The 16,707-nt window shown below is 40.7% G+C and overlaps 1 protein-coding gene across 8 annotated transcripts in view; it reads left to right on the forward strand.

Moving 5' to 3' along the window:
• The first annotated feature begins 741 nt into the window (after positions 1 to 741).
• LOC118357513 (uncharacterized) overlaps positions 742 to 16,707 on the forward strand; it is a 30,039-nt gene continuing 14,073 nt past the window's right edge. For 2 of the 8 annotated variants that reach the window (XR_008078615.1, XM_035734675.2), the window contains exons 1-16: positions 742 to 1,946; positions 2,801 to 4,475; positions 9,303 to 9,572; positions 9,789 to 10,217; positions 10,566 to 10,985; positions 11,178 to 11,630; positions 11,808 to 12,077; positions 12,841 to 13,089; positions 13,233 to 13,478; positions 13,598 to 13,855; positions 14,019 to 14,327; positions 14,495 to 14,764; positions 15,290 to 15,373; positions 15,460 to 15,613; positions 15,713 to 15,783; positions 16,147 to 16,358. Coding sequence is in view for 7 of the 8 variants with exons in the window: in XM_035734675.2 (XP_035590568.2) it covers positions 1,607 to 1,946; positions 2,801 to 4,475; positions 9,303 to 9,572; positions 9,789 to 10,217; positions 10,566 to 10,985; positions 11,178 to 11,630; positions 11,808 to 12,077; positions 12,841 to 13,089; positions 13,233 to 13,478; positions 13,598 to 13,855; positions 14,019 to 14,327; positions 14,495 to 14,764; positions 15,290 to 15,373; positions 15,460 to 15,613; positions 15,713 to 15,783; positions 16,147 to 16,358 (5,710 nt within the window). In the remaining variant the exon portion in view is untranslated. Of the gene's footprint in view, positions 4,476 to 9,302; positions 9,573 to 9,788; positions 10,218 to 10,565; positions 10,986 to 11,177; positions 11,631 to 11,807; positions 12,078 to 12,840; positions 13,090 to 13,232; positions 13,479 to 13,597; positions 13,856 to 14,018; positions 14,328 to 14,494; positions 14,765 to 15,289; positions 15,374 to 15,459; positions 15,614 to 15,712; positions 15,784 to 16,146; positions 16,359 to 16,707 lie in introns of all 8 variants that reach the window. The other 6 variants (XM_052478305.1, XM_052478303.1, XM_035734682.2 and 3 more) reach the window with 6 other exon arrangements.

Consider the following 16,707-nt stretch of genomic DNA (forward strand, 5'->3'; position numbering starts at 1 on the left):
TCAATTTGAACTAAGCAAGCTGCTATATTGTTCATTTTACATATTGACCGGGCTACTGTAGGCTATCAGGGGCTATAGAATACCTGCATCTAGCTAACCAAAGCATGGAAAAATTAAATTACAATCCTAAATCCATATTTGAGTTAGTAGGCCTAGACTATGCCTATTGAAATTAGAAGTCAATCTCACAAATAGGCCATTTATATCGGTTTGTAGTCTTACTATCTGGCACACAAGAAGGCACAATTGCTATAAAATAGCCCAACTTTCGTTTTTTGAAGTTCATCCAAGTGTTTCTTGCACAGAGATTTCAAGATCCTCTATCCAACTTTCACATGCGCATAAGGGATTTATTGACAATTAAGATTTTATTTATTAGGATCCCCATTAGCCGACAGCTAGTCTTACTGGGGGACGACACATAATGAAAAATATATTACAGACTAAATACAATTTACATACATTTTAAAACAGTAACATGTAGTGTGTGTGTGTGTGCATCTATCAGTTACACATACATGTCAGTACATGCACACAACATAGCAGTCAAACGAGTTAACATCCATTGATGGAAAATGATCTGCAGAGTTTAATAAAGGCAACAACAAAAAATTTCGTGAGACATATTCAAATTCCTTTATTAGTCACGTTAGCTCACAATAGTAATTATTTTGATGGAAAGGCGAATTTAGCTTCTGATGTTGTTACAAGTTACGTCGATATTCCTTCTTTATTCGCTCGATAACGTTATGGAAAAATAGGTTTATAGGCTAAACGTGGCAACTCTCCTCTGGCTGTTTAAAAAAATGTCTAGTTTTAAAAATCTTGTGTGCGGGTTTTGAATAGTCTTTGGGTTAGACATTGTAGCTTGACCTGGCAACCCTGCTGCACACCCTTCTCCAGAAAGTTGTGGGTGGCATCGTTTTCTTTTATTTTACCAACCTCAAATCTGATCAGGACAGGACATTGAACGTGGACAGCACTCAGACCACCACCACGAGGAAGTCAATTTATGTCGGTTTTGTGGACTTTTGGCACATATGTACGAGTTTAGAGTTTAGATTAATTCTAAATATGTTGTACTCTGTACACTGTCACTCGAAGTTAGTTTCACTTTCGTTATGAAATTCGCAATTAAATTCACAGTTTAGTCTATATATTTATATAATGCTAATGAATTGTAGACCGCGTTTTAAATAGCCTACAATGTTTCAGTTAGTTGTGAGCGATATAGAACCATTTACAAAGGTAGGCTATTTACAAATGGTCTGTATCAATGCGTCGAGGAAGGTACGTCTCATTCATTTGAACTTCAACATAATGGATAATCTGTGGTCACACACCATAACTAAAAATTGTTAGTCACACACGACATCTCAATACAGTAATATATTGGGTTATGAAAGGATCGTTTGCAGTTGTACTAACCTCAAGGCTTGTATAAATTATACTATTCAAGGATCAGTCATTCAAATGAACAGCAAGAAAAATGACATTTAGTAGATTTGGGTTCGAAGTCAGAAGGCAGAACTATCCTAGGCCTAAATGAAAGTGGGATAAAGGGATTTAAATAATTGTAGGAGTCGGCTAGTGGTGCACAGATGCCATGGCAAGCACAGAACAGTCTGCTGTTGACTATATCCAAAATGGTAGAAGACTTCTTGTGGATAGCCTTGAGAACCACTCCCTGGTTATTGACCAATTGCATAAGCATAACGTGCTCCATCAGGGAGAGGTCTCTTATCTGTCCTCCATGTATGAGAAGTCTGATAGATCCAGAAAAATGCTGGACATGACTGTTTGCAAAGGGGAGGCTGCCTGCTATAAGCTTTTGAAGATATTGTACACCACCAGGACAGTTTCACTCAAACAAGATATGCATTATTGGATCAGCTGCTTTTCTTTCAGAGATGACTCAACACTACAGAGTGACTTCACTCCTACTGGTATGTGATATTGGCAATTAAATCTGATTTGCGGTAACGTAACACCAACTGTAAAATTGTTATAGAGCGTACATTACACATCTATACGCACTATGCAAAGCATAAACATCACATCATAGCGACATAGAGCATTATTACAGCTTAAAGGGGAGCAACATCCAAAACCATTCATTTATTATTTTTACTAGAACTCCATGGCTCAGTTAAAGACAGTGGGTCAGGACCCACTCCTCTACCCTTTAGCTAGAGCAAGTGAGTGCCTGACTCTGCTAACTCTGCCTTGCCACCAGACTTCCTCAGCCACTGATTTTGTTAGAGCTTTAGTCATTTAGATATAAAACGTCATAAAGCCATAGCAAAATGTGTCTAATAATTGCAGGAAATGACCTCTAAAACGGCTAAATTGATCTAAGCCCCGTGGGAAATGGTTTAGAATCGCAGGAATTTAACATTAAAAACAAAAAACATTTTCTCTCCGCCCACCACGGGGGTGGTCTCTGTGATATGACACATCTTGATTGACATTATGACACCTCATCAAGCCCAACTAACTCCTCCACGCTGCTTCGTCTTCAAACAAAACATTCCCAGTATCAATGTGAATCAGATCGTTAAGCTTTAACAATACCCCATGTAGCTATAATGCAATGTGTATTATGTGCTTATAGATGCTTTATAATATACAGTACATGCAAATTATTACCCAAATCTCTTAGAATCAATGGATAGCAAGTCATTTTATAATAAAACCCTATTTGACACTTGAGTGGTTCAGTTATCTGCAAGACATTTTATTTAATGCTCAAATCATGCAATTGTCCTTGTTTCCTTATTGCTTCATCCTTTTTTTCTAGATTCCAAACTTTGCTTCAAGTACATGAGGCAGTTGAAATTGAAAGCGATTCGGATTTATGAGGCGAGACAAAAAAAGCGCATGTATTGGCTAAAAAACAGTTCTACATTAAAACCATTCACATACATACCTCTTGTTTTGGACCCCGACAGAAGTGTGTTTCAAAAAAGCAAGATCTCCAAAAACAAGGCCTACAAAAAATCTCGCTCAAAAAAACTTCAAACTTACATTCCAGCATTCAAGAGAAAATTATCCCCTGATAATTTACTGACAGGAAATGAGAAAAAAATTCTGCTGGTTGGAAAACCCGGGATAGGTAAGACTACAGTTGCCCAGGAGATTTTGAATCTTTGGGCACAGAAAGAGGACAATGCGGTGAGCTACATGTTTTACTTCAATGAATCCTTGATGAGGTCTATGTCCCACTCTGATGACCCCACGACTCTGAAGTCACTTTTGTTTGGCAAATACGTCAAACCAGAGGAAGGGATTGAGGAGATTTTGCAAGATATTGAACAGAATTCTGAAAATGTCATAATTGTGTTTGATGGAATCATGGACGCAATCAGCAATTCTGTGGTGAAGCGCATTTTAGAGAAAGACCTTCTGTGTGATGCTAAGATTGTGACCACATGCAGACCAGAGGCAGAAGACTGTGGGTTTCTGTCTGACTGGCCATCTTATCGAGTGGAAGTACACGGATTCAATGACGCGTCAATCAGATCTTTCTTTAGGTGGATGTTTGATACAGATGAGGATGCCATTTGCAGAATTTTGAATAACCCTGAACTCTTTAGTCTTTGTCATGTCCCAATGTACGCCTTCATAGTGACTGCCTGCATCTGTTTGAGTGTTTCTAAAGATCATCCTTGCACTGTAACAGAAATGTATGTACAGATCTTGCGAGATATCTTGAAAATACGCAATGACCAAACTACAGAACACCTCGGTGAATACATGCGTCGCCAAAAGGAGGCCCTCAGGTCTCTTGCTGAAAGCGCTTACCAAGCAATGCTGGGCAAAACAGTCAACGTGACAAGATTGGATGGCGAAGACCACAGTGTGGTAGATGCTTTTCTGACGTCATCTGCTGCCAAGGACACATCAACATCATCTTGGGCTTTTCTCCACAACACAATGCAGGAGTTTTGGGCCTCTGTTTTTCTGTTGATGACACCAGACAAAATCACCCAAGTCCTTCAGCAGTGCCAGACCGAAGAAGGAAAGTACTTGAAGCACATTTTCTCGTTCTTGTGTGGACTTTCTAGTCAGTCCAATAACATGGTTGAATCAATTAAATTCTTGATTTCTGAGGAAGAGGTGAGAGAACTATCTGACCAGTACATTGAAAAGATCATAGACTCATTCATCTACTGTGAGACACAGCCGGACCCTGATGAATCCAATTCAGATGTTGATATGGAAAATCTCCTCTTCATTTGTCAATGCTTGTATGAGCACCAGTCACCTGATGCCTGCTTACTCCTCCTAGAAAAAGTGGGCTACGAGTTTAATCTCAGTGGAGAACAGCTTGATCCTCAACAGTGCTGTGCAGTGTCATATGTGATCAGCCAATCCAAAGACAGGAATGTTCAACTGGACCTGGAAGACTGCTCTTTGTCAGATCCGGGACTAAGGCTGATTCTCAGGGCTTTGGAAAATCTCACAATGCTTAGGTATTACTCTTCTTACTATTACAGTGCTTGATAGTAGCCTTATTTCTATGACTTCATCCATGCATCACAATGACATAAATATACAGTCAGGTCCATCATTATTGGCACCCTTGGTAAAGCACCGAGCTATATTGTATGCTTAAAGAAATGTGGATATTGTATTATTTTATACTAATATACACTATATGTGCAAAAGTATGTGGACACCTCTTCAAATTAGTGGATTCGGCTATTTCAGCTATACCTGTTGCTGACAGGTGTATAATATTGAGCACACCGCCATGCAATCTCCATAGACAAACATTAGCAGTAGAATGGCCTTACTGAAGAGCTCAGTGACATTCAACATGGCACCATCATAGGATGCCACCTTTCCAACAAGTCAGCTTGTCAAATTTCGGCTCTGCTAGAGCTGCCCCCGTCAACTGTAAGTACTGTTATTGTGAAGTGGAAACATTTAGGAGCAACAATGGCTCAGCCGCAAAGGGTTAGGCCACACAAGCTCACAGAATGGGACCGCCAAATGCTGAAGCCCGTAATACGTTGAAATCGTTTGTCCTCGGTTGCAACACTAACTACCAAGTTCCAAACTGCCTCTGGAAGCAACGTCAGCATAATAACTGTTCGTCGGGAGCTTCGTGAAGTGGGTTTTCATGGCCGAGCAGCTGCACACAAACCTAAAATCACCATGCACAATGCCAAGCATCGCTGCTGGAAAGGTGTAAAGCTCCCCGCCATTGAACTCTGGAGCAGTAGAAATGCGTTCTCTGGAGTGATGAATTACGCTTCACCATCTGGCAGTCCGACGGGCAAATTTGGGTTTGGTGGATGCCAGGAGAATTCTACCTGCCCCAATGCATAGTGCCAACTGTAAAGTTTGGTGGAGGAGGAATTATGGTCTGGGGCTGTTTTTCATGGTTCCGCCTAGGCCCCTTAATTCCAGTGAAGGGAAATCTAAACGCTACAGCATACAATGACATTCTTGATGATTCTGTGCTTCCAACTTTGTGGCAACAGTTTGGGGAAGGCCCTTTCCTGTTTCAGCTTGACAATGCCCTGTGCATAAAGAGAGGGCCATACAGAAAAGGCTTGTCGAGATCGGTGACCTCAACTCCATCAAACACCTTTGAGATGAATTGGAACGCTGAGTTCACCCAACATCAGTGCCCGACCTCACTATGAATGGAAGCAAGTCCCCCGCAGCAATGTTCCAACATTTAGTGGAAAGCCTTCCCAGAAGAGTGGAGGCTGTTATAGCAGCAAAGGGGGACTAACTCCATATTAATGCCCATTATTTTTGGAATGAGATGTTTGATGAGCAGGTGTTCACATATTTTGGGTCATGTAGTGTATTGCACCCTCCCTTGAGAGGATAATGTCACTGAGCCTTTTTCTACAATGTTTTATGAGTTTGGAGAACACAAGAGAGGGATCATAGCTCATTCCTCCATAGAGAATCTTTCCAGTTCCTCAATATCCTTAATCTATACTCAATTTCCACTGGGCACAGATGTTAATTCAACGTCTATTCCATGTTGAAATGACGTGAAAACAACGTTGATTCAACAAGTGTGTGCCCAGTGGGAGGTTTTCAATGGTATTCAAGTCCAGAGACTGAGATGTCCATTACAAAATGTTGATTTTGTGGTCAATTAACAATTTCTTTGTGTATTTTTTATTTGTGCTTGGGGTTATTGTCTTGCTGGGTGGGATATCCACTTGTGGCCAAGTGTCAGCCTCCTTACAGAGGCAACCAGGTTTTTGGCAAAAATGTCCTGGTATTTGGTCATGTTCATGATGCCCTTGACCATAACAAGGGCCACAAGACCAATAGTAGTAAAATAGCTCCATAACATCAAAGATTACCAATAAATGGTTTACCCAACCAGATCTCATAATTAATATATAGTTTCACTTAATTTGCTAATTTTAATTAACAAGTTACAGGGTTAATTTCGTGTGGTTATAGGTTTTAAACAGAAACAACTCAAACGGTTAAGTTTAGGTCGAGTGATTAAGGTTGGGGCTGTGGGTTGGGGAAAGCATAATTAGATAGTAATGCAAATGTTCACATTAGGGCTGTCCCCTTACTAAAAGTAATATTGGCCGACCGCAATTGATTTGATTGTGCCTCCTGACTGAGAATCGCTGCGCTGTGTTAAGTGACTGTGTGACTAGCACCCGTTGTCTTTCTCTCCTCCCTGCTGCAGCGACCACCACACATCTTTAGCGCTGTCCGTGTTGCTGAAGCTGCAACATAATTACAATCATTTCTGACTGAAAAGTTACCGAAATCCCTCATTTGTTTAGAAAAAAAACATTCCCTCAACCCTTGCTCTCTTTACGTGACACATGTATGCTTCGCATGCAAGTGACCATTGAGGCCTGACCCATAGCATAACATAATCACGTCAATAAATTGGTTGTAACAAACTCTGAACACCGTAACACACGTGACAGCCAAATAGATGCAGAAGGACGTGACAAATAAACTCGAAACGGGGGAATGTTTACTGGTTGCACAGGAGGTAAATGGCAAGTCAGATGTGTGGAATAAATGTGATTAGTTGTGGAAAATACTGGAGATCAAGAAAAGGAAGGTATGGAGCAAGTGCTGCGTGCAACAGTCGCATTCATTCATGAATGCAATTTCCGCAATGGAATAGTTTAGCCCTATTTATTGTTTATGCTAATTATTCAATGGTCGCTTTGTTATTATATTTTAAAACTAAAATGCTTGATTGCATTTCACATCATGAATGACTCATATGCTGTGTGATGACATGAATTAATTAATTATTGATTTATACAGTAGCCTATGTAAATATTGAAATGTAGGCCTAAGTAAGTTATGCTATTTAGACTAAACAGGATGCGCTCTTAGGCCTACAGTACAGCTCGATGGTGGTTTTTCAAAGCTGCTATGCTAATGATAAGGACATTACTTATTGTTATAATGATCGTCATAATAATAATAACAATAAGAAGGAGATCAAGGAAAAAGGAGGGTTATTATAGTTATAAACATCATTTTCCGGACAATTTGGAACAGTGTAAACAACACAAAATAAATGATGAATTATACCACCGAGGCCTGGTCTAACGAAAAAAGGGCAAAGCCTTTATTACAGCATAGTAAATATTAAAAACAGCAGAATTTATGAAATTGTTGGGTGAGGCTCGGTGCTCATCGAATCAGTAGGCTATTAAGCAAACGCTCAAACAGGCCGGAAGCAGGATATGTCTTATTTCTGTAGGTATATATGGATGATTTATAAAGCCAGGCACATTTAAGAGTTGTTGTGCACGGCGGTCCTTAGTTGGCAAATGTTGTCATCAAAGAAAGAGAAAGATTTACAACATTCCGATTTGAATGTTCAAAATGTATTCTCCCAGTCTGACTTCCCAGCTGCAATGCTTGCAGTTAGCCAACTGTCACTGATTCCTTCCAAACAACTCATTGTTGAATTGCGATTTCCAACTTGTTGTGTAATGTTTATGTCCCAAAAAATGTAGGGCTCAAAACCCCACCTGCCCTGAATGATGGGTCACCACTGGGTATGAGGTACTTTTCTGCATATGCTTCCGTTTTTCAACACCAAACCCACCACTGGTGTGCGTGGCCAAAGAACTCTATTTTCATGCTATCTGACCATAGCACTGCCTGGAGTGTAATAAATGGCATTGGCACTTAGATTGGAACCAGTGCTATGTTTAGATGACACGAAAATATAGGTATTTTTGGCCGCGCACACCAGCAGTGGATGTGGCCTTCGAAAGAACAATTCATATGCAGAAAATATATGAATCCCTACTGTAAAATATGGAGGTGGATATTTCATGTTATGTGGATATTTTGCTCCACTGGTCCTGGGGCCCTTGTTAAGGTCAATGGCATCATGAACCCTGTACCAGGACATTTTAGCCAAAACCTGGTTGCCTCTGCCAGGAGGATGAATCTTCCATCAAGACAATAACCCCAAGCACACACATCAAAATCCACAAAGAAATGGTTAATAGACCACAACATCAACATTTTGTAATGGTCATCTCAGTCTTCGAACTTGAACCCCATTGAAAAGCTGTGGTTTGAATTGAAGAGGGCAGTCCATAAGCGCAGACCAAGGACATCAAGGATCTGGAAAGATTCTGTATGGAGGAATGGTTTAAGAACCCTTTCAATGTGTTCTCCAATATCATAAAACATGTCAGAAAAAGGCGCAGTGTCGTTATCCTCGCAATCATAGGGTGTTGGAGTACTGAAAACATATTTCTTTTAAATAATATAATTTCCCCCAAAAAAATTGCATACAATATAGGTCAGTATTTGTATGATTTATTTATACAGTATTTTCTGCTCTTTATCAAGGGTGCCAATGATTATGTACCTTACTATATAATAACAATGTTCAGTTTGATCATTAATATGCAGTTATATAATTAATATGCAGTATTACATAGAAGTACAATATATATTTTTGTTTTTAACCATGCAATATATATTTTTGTTTTTAACCATGCAATATATATTTTTATTTTTAACCATGCAATATATATTTGTATTTTTAACCATGCAATATATATTTTTGTTTTTAACCATGCAATATATATTTTTGTTTTTAACCATGCAATATATATTTTTGTTTTTAACCATGCAATATATATTTGTATTTTTAACCATGCAATATATATTTTTGTTTTTAACCATGCAATATATATTTTTGTTTTTAAACATGCAATATATATTTTTGTTTTTAACCATGCAATATATATTTTTGTTTTTAACCATGCAATATATATTTTTGTCTTTAATCTTTATTCTGTTAGACTGGATTCCATTACACAACTGCAGATGTGGAAAGTTGCACTTCGCTCTGGCCTACAGAAAGACTGTGACAATTTGCTGAGACTGTGTGAATCTGAAATTCACCTGTCAGTCCAAGAGCAAGAGGTGTGGAAGCCAGCAGAAGAGGTCCTGAAGCAGAAGAGACCAGAACATATTCATCTCTGTCTACATGTTGGTCAAGGCACCCAACATATTACCACATCATCAATGAAAATCATCTTTGACCGTTTGTCAAACATTGCAGATATCAGGTAAATGAATGTATAGCCTACATAGCTGGATTTTTTTTAATGTCCAAATAGCATATTCTGAATATGGTTAAGATTCCTCTAAATAATTTGAATGACTTACAGATGCTGTTTTAATGCCACTGCTGCTATCAGTATTTCCAAAGATGACAAATATTAGCTCTAATGGTAGGCCTACGTTGATGATACAAGAAGTGTCTCATCTTAACATTCTTTTAGGTTCATTTCACTCAATGATCAAAAAACGCATTCATGGAATGAGGAAGTGAAGTCATTGCAGATGGATCTTTACATACAAGGAGCTCTCTATGAGGTGACGACAGGACAGAAATGCGTTGAGGGTTTGCGCCCTGTGCTTGCTCATTTGATTCACTCTGACTCTATAGAGGAACAGAGCAAATTCGTGGTTAGTCTGTACTCAAAGGCCCATGACACGCAGGAAGGACTTCTACCAGTGTTGCAGCCTGTTTTCCAGACAACTCCTGCAGTATGGTACATAGACCTCTCTGAGAAAGGAACCTCTGGCATCCTTGAAGTGCTGAAATTTCTGAATGTGAAGAAACCAGTTGAGCTGTGGTGGTCGGATGAAGAGAGCGAGAGGGAATTGACCATTTTCCTTCAGTGTCTACCCTACATTTCAGAGCTGAGGTGAGTCTATGGTGGTGTAAATATCTTGAATATGTTATCCCTGGATCTGAATGTTCTTTGAGAATAACCCCCAAAAAAGTATGCTACAGAAGACTTGTTTTTGTATCTATCATTGTCTCTTTAATCCGTTGGCATAGATTGAAGGGGAAAGTTGCTTACTATCTCAGTGCAAAATGTTATCTGGTGTAAGACAGTAGAGTTTCCCATCAGAGACCCTGACAGTCTATAATCTAATGATATTCTATTAAACACGAAGAGAGGGTTCCGAGAGGTTGTACTGTGAGTGTTTGGGTACATTTTGTCATGAGATTTTATTTTAACAATTTATTTTCATTCTAAATGATCTAGATTCAACGACTGCATTCCGAACACCAATGATGCTATCAAAGTGCTTGTGGATCTCTTCATCTGTGCAGCAACGTTGCAAGGAGAGACGCTAAACATGCTTTCATCAGTATGTGGATACTCAGCTTTCCCCTTTGCTGATCAGGACAACGCTGGACAGTGTGATTTTCTGTTAGATCTGTACTCGCATGTGAGCGACTACGAGACTCAGACAGGCAGAAGTGTCCTTCCAGCGTTACTGCCACTTTACCGGACAGCTCCTGCAGTCTGGTCCGTAGACCTCTCTGAGAGAAAGGCCTCCCTCCTCCTAGAAGTGCTGAAACTCCAACCAGAGAAGAGACCGGTGGAACTGAGGGACTGGTCAGGTGACGAGAGTGACGTGATGAGTTTCCTTCAGTGTCTACCCTACATATCACACCTCGGGTTGGTTTGCTTAAAAAGTTCTGTTATAATCATATCACTGACGGAGAGTAATTTAGGTGCCACGTGGAATTATGAACGTGAAGCATCTTAAGGCTAAAGTTCTAAGGATAAACTTAGCCTCAACATGCTTTTGAGAGCTTGGGTCTGTGTGTTCCTTTTATGTCAGGGCTAATAATGTTTTTCTACTGACAGGTTTCTCTCCAGACAGGATGAGGGGGAGCTGCCTGAAGTGTGGAGGATCACATTTTTTCCATGGTCTTGTCGTTTCCTTTTGAAAGTGTTTCTTCAAGGAGCTGTTAATGACATACTGAGTGGACAGAGGTCTGTCGAGGCACTCCTATCTGCTCTGGGGTTAGCTCATTCATATGACTCTACAGAGAAGTGTATGCTTCTGTTAGATCTGTACTCACATGCGAAGGACTATGAGATTCAAACAGGCAGAAGTGTCCTTCCAGCGTTACAGCCAGTTTACTGGTCAACTCCTGCAGCCTGGTCAATAGACCTCTCGGAGAGAAAGGCCTCCCTCCTCCTAGAAGTGCTGAAACTCCAACCAGGGATGAGACCGGTAGAGTTGAGGGGTTGTTCAGATGACGAGAGTGACGTGAGGAGTTTCCTTCCGTGTCTACCCTACATATCATACCTCATGTGGGTTTGTTACCAACCTGGCTTGTGTTTTTCTCTATTGAATTAACAGTTAACTATATAATGGAACATGAATTGTTTTGAGATATATTGACCAATCATTTATTTACAATTTGATATATTTGCATACATTACAATGTTTTCATGTGTCTTTGACTCCTTTTGATTTTTCACCCCCAGTTGTGACTGCCAGTTCTTCCTGTCTGTGTGTGATGCACTCTCTGTGGGTTTTGAGGGAGATGCACTGCTATCCCACTGTCTCCTCCAGGCCCTACACTACACTCTCACATTGTCTGGGTGGTTGCCCAGTGTACGCTGCGAGGCAGTAGGAGCAGTCCTAGGCCAGTCTACTGCTGACGAGGAACTGGACGTCACTCTCATCCCACAGAGTATCTCTCTCCAAGGAGCTAAACTTCTCTTCAAACAAGTGAAAGAGCTTCACAAGCTTAGGTAATTCTACATCTGCTAACACCCTTAGAGTCTATTGATGCACCGGTGGTGCGTCAATCGAAGAAACATCATTTTAAAAAATCCCCATCAAAATCCTTCAGTTTAAACTAGAAATATCTGGGCTGCGTCTCAATCCACCTCGTTCGCCTATAGTGCTTTTCCACATCTGCGGTGGAAGGTGGCCGAGCTACAGCAGTGTTTGTCAAACCATGAAAAATCCCGAAAAATCTATTTTTCTCACGAAAACATAGGTAGCGCCTGAATGGTTTGGCCTACAAACTATTATGACCATTCTATGAAAAGGGGATACTCTCACGAGCACGATGACTCATCTGAAGTTAACTGGTACCGGTTTGTAAAAAATGAATGGAAGTATGGAGGTACAGTAGTTTTGTGCCTACCCCAAAAAAGGGGTTAAATATGTGTAAAAAAAATATAGAAATATATACTGAGCTTTCTTATATCTCCTAGATATAGGACAGACACTTCAAAATCCTATTCCTTCTGATTTTTTTGTTGTTGCCATTTATGAATGTGTTATTCAATGTGTTTGTATGGGATTTGGTACTAAAGGCCAAATTCTATATTTTAACAAATAATGATTGCATATATAATTTGTATATATCCCTAAAGGGGTCCTGAAATTCAAAATCAAATAGCTAAATGATCCATTGTATGACTGTCTTAAAACAATTCCATATGTCAGCTTGTAACCCCCACCCCCACCCCCACCCCACACCTATTCTTGAATGTCTTCTTTCAGAATGAATGAGATGGCAACAGTGAAGCTATCTAGGATGTCACTTTTGTGCAAAAGGCCAATGATCGTTAAGGAGCTGACCCTGGTCTTATCTAGGCCAAATCCAACAGAACGGGTGCAGTGTAGAGTGATCAGTAGTTTAGCTTCACTACTGACAGTGTGGACCGTAAGGAGCTTGGATCTGACAGACTGTCCCATCGAGGGTTACCTTCTTACTACTCTGTTGTGTCATCGGGGTCCGCTCACTATCAGGCAAGTTAGTTTACCTAGTTTGTGCACTCTCAAACAAAATGTCTCTAAATGTGGGGTTTGCGTGTTGGGGATTACCGTTTGATTTGTCAAGGATCCACATTGTTTTCTGTGTGTTACCATCTGCCTGTGTTCCTCCATGGCAGACTAAGTGAGGAGATTCTGCAACAGCTGGCAGTTGTGGTATATGAGGCTCAGAATGAGGAACTGACCCAGTGCTTCCTGGAGAAGGTTGATGGAGACCTGTCTAACTGTAGACTGGACTGGAATGTGCTTCACTACTTGCTGAAGACCACCACACAACCCATCACCATCAACCTCAGGAGGAGCAGAATCAGACTGCATGACATACCTCATCTTCTCCCGTTCCTGAATAATATTCACTTTCAAAGGTCTGGTTCAAACAATATGATGATCGCTATCAGGGCCAATTACCTTTGTCTTTCACAGTGAAAATCCAATAACAAACATGTAGCACCACATACAGCACCTAATGCCTCCTTTTCTGCAGAATGAATTCCCACTTTGAGAGGACAGCTCTGAAAGAAATCCACCAACAACGTGCTGGTCACATGGTGACGACTTTAGTGAGGTCATCAGACGAATGGATCAACTTGAACAACCTGGTCTTGAAACAGGACGACTGTGAAGCCCTGCGCTTTGCTTTACACTACAGTGACGGGGTGAAACTCAACCTGTTGTGGACTGTCATTCCAAAGGAGGAGATGGGGAAGATTCTGACTCTTCTGCACAGGGTCTCTGAACTCAGGTCTTTGTCCACATCACTGTCTATTAGTGTCTCAATGGTTTTTTCTTCTTCTTGTACCCGATTTAAGTATTTGGTTTCTAGTTGATTGGAAAGAGTGAATTACAATTAATTGCACATTATTTTATGTCCACCCATGGTTCTGACGGTCCTGACGACCTTGCAGGGTCGACAGGAAACTACTCCTGGAGCTCCTCCATGCCTGGACAGGATTGATAACACAAACAGAGGCACCCGCTGCACTGTTGAGGGTTCTGAATCACAAACTGGACCTCTCCTGCTCTTCTGCCATGGATCTGTCAGGGCAGGAGGAAGATACTGTTTTGAGCCTCAGTTCTTGGGACTGCAGGGCCATCTCTGCAGCCATCAATAAAGCTGATGGTGACACAGAGCTAATTCTACACGACTGTCAGGTTGAGGATGCAGGACTCGAGGAGTTTTACAAAGAGTCCATTTTACAAAGAGTCCATTTGAGGTGAGATGCCGTAAGCAGGTTTTTGCATATTCAATTGATAGTCTATTGATTTATAGACCATCGATAGGGGACTATCCAAATAATGTAGCGCCAAGACGTTACACTCTCGTGAGTGCTTTACTTTTGAATTTCCAGTAGTGACACTGTTTAACTTTGTTCCTTCATAGCCTTGGAAAACCTATTTTGCTGCAGCTCCTTCACCTGGTATTTGTGGGAGATGGAGGCAGGTCAGAGAGACTTGCTTCACTACTATCCAGAGCCCTGGGGAAGGAACTGGACCTCAGTCATACCCCGTTGGACCTGATGGCCTGTTCGTCACTGGCATTGATTCTGGAGCACTCAGAGGGGCTTTCAGAGCTGGACCTCAGCGACTGCCATCTCACTGACACACATCTGGAGTTTATGCTCACACATCTGCACAAGGCACAAGTCCTAAAGTAAGGGTATTTTCAGATGCAGTACATTGAATTAAGTGGAAGTGTAACGGTTGTCGTCTGGAGATAGAGAGGACCAAAGCGCAGCGTGGTTAGTGTTCATCTTTTTAATGGAAAACTGAACACTTCAAAAACACACACCGAAACAGTTCTATCTGGTGCAGACACACAAAGACTGAAAATAACCACCCATAAACCCAACAGAAGACAGGCTACCTAAATATGGTTCCCAATCAGAGACAATGACTAACACCTGCCTCTGATTGAGAACCATATCAGGCCAAACAAGAAACCCAACCTAGAAACACAAAACATAGAATACCCACCCAACTCACGTCCTGACCAACTAAAACAAAGAAATAACACACGAACTAGGGTCAGAACGTGACAGGAAGCCATATTTTTATATTTTTCAAAGTACTAACCCTGAGTGTGATGACATACAGGATGACATATTCAGTGGTGACATACTCCATGTGCATTGGCCACTTTTGGACCAGCACCCTTAAACCATGATCTCTTTTTCAGTCTATGCAATAATGAAATCACTGATGAAGGAGCTGTGCAACTTAACCTATACATGATTGGAAACAGCTTTACAGAAACTGTATGGTGAGTAAAGGAGTGTTGTTGCTAATGTCTATGCTTCCTTGACCTAGTTATGACGTGTCTCAATGAAGAACAATCTTTCTCCACAGGCTTTGCAACAACAAGATCACTGAGTTTGACAGCTTCTTGGCGGATAAACGCTACAAACTTTGGCCTGCTCATGTGCCTGGAATGCAGGACCGACACGTCACAAACCTGGGCTCTACCTCTGTGAGAGAAGAGACCTCTAAAGTTTTTTCAAAGGTAGATTGATTGATTTAAAGAGCAACAGCAGGAACTGCCATTTAAAGTCAGGTTTGCAATCGGTTTGTAAAGTAGTGTCTATCATCTTCTCATTCACAGACCAAACCCATTGTTAAAGAATTTAACCCTGAGATAGTTGAAGAGGTTGAAGAAAACAAGATTTCCTACAGGTAAACTACCATAGATTGAATCAATTATAACTACTGTTACATCTAAACCAGTAAGTTTATTCCTCTCCTACTTCCAAATTGGAGTTTTCACTCTTAAGCCAACAATCGAACTGCTTTGCTTTATCTTGGCCAGGTCGCAATTGTAAATGAGAACTTGTTCTCAACTTGCCTACCTGGTCAAATAAAGGTGAAATTAAAACATTACAAAATTACAATTCATAATATGCACTGATATGATAATGTAACATGCAATATTTCCTAATAACAGAACTGTGGCTTTCTTAGAATAACCATTTCCCCTGTGCCCTGAGACCGTCTTTATAATATAAGGCTAATGTACTTCTATTTTATGATGCTACCCAGGTTCCAGTGTGGGTTTAGTGGCAAGTTCCAGTGCAGAGCTACAGGGCTGGTATTTGGGATGAGGGAGCCAGGTACCGTGGAGTATAGTGTGGACCACTGGGACATGCACATGCTTGCTGACACAGACTCTGAGCCTGCATGTCCTGTGTTTAAGATCAGCTGTCCAGAGGGACATATGTACCAACTGCACCTTCTTCACTGCGAGACTGAGGGTGAGTTTTACTAAGAGCATTGTATTTGGTACAAATCATTCCCTAAGTTCTAGACCTCAGCTCATTCTGGTAATGAATGGTGTGGCTGTTGAACAAGTTGAGGAGACTAAATGAATTGGTGTCATGTTAGATTGTAAAACATATTCAATGGTTGTAAAGATGGGGAGAGGTCTGTCCGTAATAGAGATGCTCTGCTTTTTTGACACTACACTCCATAAAGTAAAGTTTTGTCTTATCTTGATTATTGTCCAGTTGTGTGGTCGAGTGCTGCAAGGAAAGACCTAATGTACAGTTGAAGCCGGAAGTTTACATACACCTCAGCCAAATGCATTTCAACTCAGTTTTTCAC

This window comes from Oncorhynchus keta, chromosome 24 (assembly GCF_023373465.1).
Source record: "Oncorhynchus keta strain PuntledgeMale-10-30-2019 chromosome 24, Oket_V2, whole genome shotgun sequence".
In the NCBI taxonomy this organism is placed as follows: Eukaryota; Metazoa; Chordata; class Actinopteri; order Salmoniformes; family Salmonidae; genus Oncorhynchus; species Oncorhynchus keta.